This window comes from Lucilia cuprina, chromosome 4, assembly GCF_022045245.1.
Source record: "Lucilia cuprina isolate Lc7/37 chromosome 4, ASM2204524v1, whole genome shotgun sequence".
NCBI lineage: Eukaryota > Metazoa > Arthropoda > Insecta > Diptera > Calliphoridae > Lucilia > Lucilia cuprina.
In genome coordinates, this window is record NC_060952.1 from 60,626,644 (window position 1) to 60,632,662 (window position 6,019).

At 28.8% G+C, this 6,019-nt stretch overlaps 1 protein-coding gene across 2 annotated transcripts in view; it reads right to left on the reverse strand.

The window, feature by feature from the left end:
* The window catches only part of LOC111689226 (synaptosomal-associated protein 25), a 648,407-nt gene that overhangs the window by 235,400 nt on the left and 406,988 nt on the right, over positions 1-6,019 (reverse strand). The window contains exon 4 of one of the 2 annotated variants that reach the window (XM_046948034.1): positions 3,685-3,733. The exons of the other annotated variant lie outside the window; for it this stretch is intronic. Within the exon in view, the coding sequence (XP_046803990.1) occupies positions 3,685-3,733 (49 nt within the window). The remainder of the gene's footprint in view (positions 1-3,684; positions 3,734-6,019) is intronic. 2 annotated transcript variants of the gene reach the window in all.

Here is a 6,019-nt window from a genome sequence, read left to right on the forward strand (position 1 = left end):
TCCGCAATATTGTCAATACTGTTCTAATTTTTGTTTATTATTATTATTAATAAACAATTGTTTATTATTATCAAAAACATTTGTACATATGTAAGTATGTACACAAATTAAAATGTAAATTTTTTACAAATTCAATGAAATTTGTTAAGCCTATTAGAATTTATTAGAGCATTAAGTATATATAAATTCTAAAAGGTTAACAATTTATAGTGAAGTATTGCAATTTCTACATTGGAATTAAATAACATCATTTGAAGGAATTATTCATGCATTCACTTATGGCAATTTTATTCGGATTTAAGAATAAAAATAACATGGGTTAAAATGAATAAGTTCGAAAGCAATCATGAAAATACCCCTTCTTCTTGAACAACTTCATTCTTTTTTTGCTGGGATTATATATTCTGTAATTTGAACTGAATTAATTTAATAAAATTGCAGATTTTAGCTGTAGTAATATTTGCTGAAAAATACGTTTTATTAGACACACCTGACGTCTTAATAGTTAATATTATTTTGAAATACATTGGGGAAAAAACAAACAAATATCAAGGTAGTATTTTCTGTATTATATCATACAGAAACTATGAGAATATTTAAACTATATTTTAATAATTAATATGTCAATCAGTACATGATATTATAGGTCGAATATCTTCGATATATGGATGATAATAAATATACATATTAATATCGACATACACCCTACCAGCAATTTTGTAGACGACTACGAGAAAAATTCACTTCTAGTTTACTTTTACAGACTGACTATAACCTAACTACAATGTAATGTATACAATGTAATGTATTTGGCAACGTAAAGAACCGACTTTTTAATACTAACTACAAGCTAACTTTAATGTAATGCAGAAGTGCCTCAAAATTATCTGGAGAGAATTAATTGTATTTCAACATTTTTCTCTTGTTTCTCTATTATTATGATTTTATTTGTTAACTTTAGTAGACTGTCTATAAACGAACAACAATGCAATACAGACATGTTCCAAAATTTGGTATTTATTAACGTAAACAACCGACTTTTAAAGACTAGCTACAAGCTAACTATCATATAATGCGGGAGTACCCCAAAATTATCGAAAAATATCGACATACACCCTGCCAGCAATTTTGTAGTCGACTACGAGAAAAATTCACTTCTAGTTTACTTTTACAGACTGACTATAAGCTAACTACAATGTAATGCAGATCTGTCCCGAAATTTTGTATTTGGCAACGTAAAGAACCGACTTTTAAATACTAACTACAAGCTAACTTTACTGTAATGCAGAAGTGCCTCAAAATTATCTGGAGAGAATTAATTGTATTTCAAAATTTTTTCTCTATTATTATGATTTTATTTGTTAACTTTAGTTGACTGACTATAAACGAACAACAATTTAATGCAGAAATGTTCCAAAATTTGGTATTTATTAACACCGACTTTTAAAGACTAGCTACAAGCTACTATAATGCGGGAGAGCATTTTGTTTCGACATGTTTTCTCATGTTTCTTTATTATTTGGAATTTTGTTTTACATTTTTGGCATTTTTTTGTATACGTTGTGAAATTAGAGTCAGTAAATTTGAAAAATTAATTATAAAATGTTAAATATTTCAAATTCCTAAATTCTAAATTCAGCTGATTAATACTGTAAATATAATACATTAAGAGTTAAAATTACACATAACATTTTAAAATTTATTTTAGATTTGGATCAATGAGAATCATGAACAAATCATTCATAATTTTATGGATACCGGTGCAGAAAACTGATGATAATTTTAACGAACTAATATCAGAACTTGTATTAAAGCGAAATGTAATAATAGATAACTAGTAGTTAAATTTTAAATATATTTGATTAAAATGTAATTAATTAATACAGTAGGGAGTACAAAAGAAAACTATTACTTGACTTTTTAGCAACTAACTTTAAGTTAGTTAATAAAATAATAAATAAATCTACAACTGGCAGTGACTAAACCAAAATAAAGTTACATTGCTACTAGGAAAAACTAAACGCAAACAAAAATAACATCAATACTCGCCATATTAGTTTAACAAATTTGAGTGTGTGCTGCTAAAGCACAAAAATATATTTGTGTTGGCCTGCAATTATGTCTGCCTGCTACTAAAAAATGCAAACACGAGTTGCAATTATTATATTAATACGAATATATATGACTGCAATTTTTAGTAGCAAAGTGATACAAAAATGATAAAGTTTTATATTTATTTTATAGTCATATACAAGAGAGGTGGTGCTAGTGCTGCATATTTAAACGCTGGTAAAAACCAAAGAATATAAAGAAATTGGGGCTTGTCAGTTGGTACCTAACCCAACTGCGACGGTACAGTCCCGAAATGACCACTTAACCTACCACTGACTACCTAGGTGACCAACCATTTTAACATGGGCTTGTCCTACGAGGAAGTCAATCGTCACTCTACACCCTACAAAAAGAGAGTATAGACACGATTGCCTCCGCTCTCGCTTACAAAGGGGACACTAAAGTGACGACTGTCTTCATTCTCGTTTACAAAGAGTTTATTTGTGACGAAAGATCTAAAACATACGAATTGGAGTCAGCCAGGTGGTAAGATATTAATGGAACTAAAATTTAAAAATTTGAAGTGTCTACTCTCTAGAATTCTATGGGACAATAATGTGACTATTGACCCGAAAGATATAAATTTGAGTCAACCAGATGGTGGCATATTAGTAAAAAGTAATAATTTTTTCTCCAAAAGATGGGTAAACTAACTACTTTCGGAAATACAACAAAAAAATTCTTTTAAGAGTATAATCTCTATGTTACTTGTGGACAGTAAAGAGACGACTATCTCCGCTCCCGCTTACAAAGAGGACACTAAAGTGACGACTGTCTTCATTCTCGATTACAAAGGGCACATTCGTGATGAATAACAAAAAAAAATCCGAATTACGATCATCCAGGTGGTTAACTATTAGTGGAAATTAGTGTCTTTTTCGTATGCGTTGATTCTTTGTCGAACTGCTGGGAACTTACATAGTTGCATAAAAACGTACTTAAAAATATTAAACATTTAAATGTATACTTTCGTAGATTTTTTTATCTTTTTATTGCACATTTGATCTGTAAACATTTAATAAATACATTTTTTAATTTGTTTATTCTCATATTTGCAAAACATTATGTTTATTTTATATTTATTTCCCACATTCAATACCAAAACGTACAACTTCGTTTTTTTCTAGTTTTATTAAAATTCCTCAAAAATTAATTGTTAAAAAATTAAAAAAAAATATATATTTCACGTTTACAAAAAGTAAAACTATTTTGGGCCATTTAACGGTGTGAAAATGGACAAAAAATTAAAAAATGTGTTGTGTGGGTAAGAAAATGTGAAAGAAGGTAAATTATCTTCATATTTTCGCGAAAAAGTTTTAACGTCTTGTGAGAGAGTCGGACTTTCACCAGTGTGTTGAATTCACACAAAACTCGCCTGTGTTATATGTTAGTATTGTAAAATGTTATAGTCCAATTTCTTATTATTCTTTGATAAAAACCTTTGTACACTATTTATTGTCGTTAAGCGGTTAATTGTTGATATTTTTGAGTACAAATATATATCAATGTCAATTAAATTTATTTATTAAGGTATATAAAGTAATTAATGTAAAGTGTAAAAAGTGAACTCACCTCCCTGATCATCGAGAGCTACAAGGGTTCGAATCCCTGCTTCCTTGCTCTGGTGTGCAGCAAATGTAAAATATTTGTAAAGTTGTGTAAAGTTAGTGTTTAAAGAATTAGTATGTATAATATAAAAATATAAGATGTTTAGTTTATAATTAATATAAAAATACATAGTATAAAGAGATAATATAATAAATTTAAATACATGTTATATATAATTTTAAACAATCATATATCACGAGGGCCGTTTTTTTGGGAATGCTTTTCAAACAATTGTACGAAATACGAGAAAATAAAAAATTGTTTATTTAAAAAGGCCTACCAGCAATTGAAAATCTTGATCTTTGTACACTTATGTTCAAAACAGTTTTTGATAATATAATAAGATTTCAAAAATTTCGCATTTTAAAGCTTATTTCGGCGGAAAAATAATGAAATTATGTAAGAGTATTTCTGGACTGCAAAACGATTTCTAGTGCAATATAAGGGTAATCTACATAAGTAAATTGTTAAATCATATAAGCTAAAAATTATGACTCATTTTTCTATAAAAAGTTAAAATAATATTCCTCTAAAAGCCACTAAAATTCCTTTTGTGAACCAACAATACTCTAAAATATTACAAGCAAGAGCCAAACTAATTTAAAAACTAGATTAAAAATAAACAAATAAGAGTGCAATATCCTGCTGTGCCAAATCTTATATACCCTTCACCATAGTGTATTTCAAACATCTTTTTTAATTTTTTTTTAAATAGCGATCTTCTCGAAAGCATGTCTAATAGAATTATTGAAGATTCGGATCTCGCCGATATCTGGGGTCCTCTAAAAACTGATTTCAACAAACACACAGACAGACAGACGGACATAGCTTAATCGACTCCGCTATCTATAAGGACTCGGAATATATATACTTTATAGGGTCGGAAAATTATATTGTAGAAATTACAGGAAGGTGAACGGGATGACAAACTTATATATACCCTTCTCAAGAAGGTGAAGGGTATAAAAATCGTATATCTAAAAAAGAAAAAATCGTATAACTGGCGGACTTTCAATAGGGCGCTTGGCACTACATATATGAGGGTAAAACAAGAAATATTGTATATCCCAAGGCATAAGAATATTAATTATTTAAGAATAAAAGTATATATTAAATTTAAGCAAGTATAAGAAATAAATAGATTATTAATGTATTATTTTAGAATTTAAATGAAATATATTGTCATCAAGAGAAATTATAATTAATCTTTAAGAGAAATTTTATAGTTTAGTAAGTAAATAAATAACTTTTTTTGGTTATTATGTATTTAATTTCATTGGGGTACCGGAGCACACCGGGTATTAGGTATTTGTATATGAAAATTATACTGCAAGCAAAATGGGTCGTTTCAAATTATACAATATGGAATTGAAAGCTCATATGGGTAATATAAAACGGCATTATAACAATATACATAAAGAAGCCATTTCACCTGAAGAAGATAATTCGTCACCTACAGCAAAAAAAGAAAAATCCAAAATGTTAAGTTAAGAATGAACAAGGAAGAATTTATGAAATGTATTGTCAAAAGTATTACAGAAATGAATATGCCCTTTAGCAATTTTATTAATGAGGCATTTCAAAATCTGTTGCAACCGTGGACAGATAGATTTCATTAACCAAAATTTTGAAGTTGTAGTTTATACAGTAGGAATGGTCGAACTAAAAGAAGGACATCACGCACAGTTTTTAAAACAGCAAGTTTTAGACATTCTGGAAAAATACGGCATAAATATAAGTCAGTTCTACTCTGTTACCACTGATAATGGAGCCAACGTTATTAAAACATCAAAGCTATTGCAAGAATATTTGGAATATGATATTGAAAACGAAGAAAAATTTAGTAACGAGGTATTCGACAATGTGACAACAAGTATTTCGGAGACATTGTCGATTATACATTGTGCAGCACATACATTGGAATTGGCAGCTTGGGATGTTTTAAAGCAATTACAACAACATAAACAGTTGTCGGGAAGAAGTTAAACTTATTTAAAAAATGCGGGAATCAAAAGCTAGCCCACTGCCCGTATTAGATAATACGACAAGATAGAGTATTACTTTTGAAATGGTAAAATCATTAATAGCAACTAAAATTTGGATTGAATCCGACAAGAGCTTTACAGTAGAGGTCGACTGGAATTTTGCTATGACATTTGAAGAAAGTTTCAAGCCAATTGCCAAAGCGACTACCTTGTTACAATATAAGGAACTCGTAATGGGTGATTTTTACAGAGAATGGCTTTTGTGTGAAACTGAATTAGAAGATATGTCAAACTATATTACATAATTATTGTTG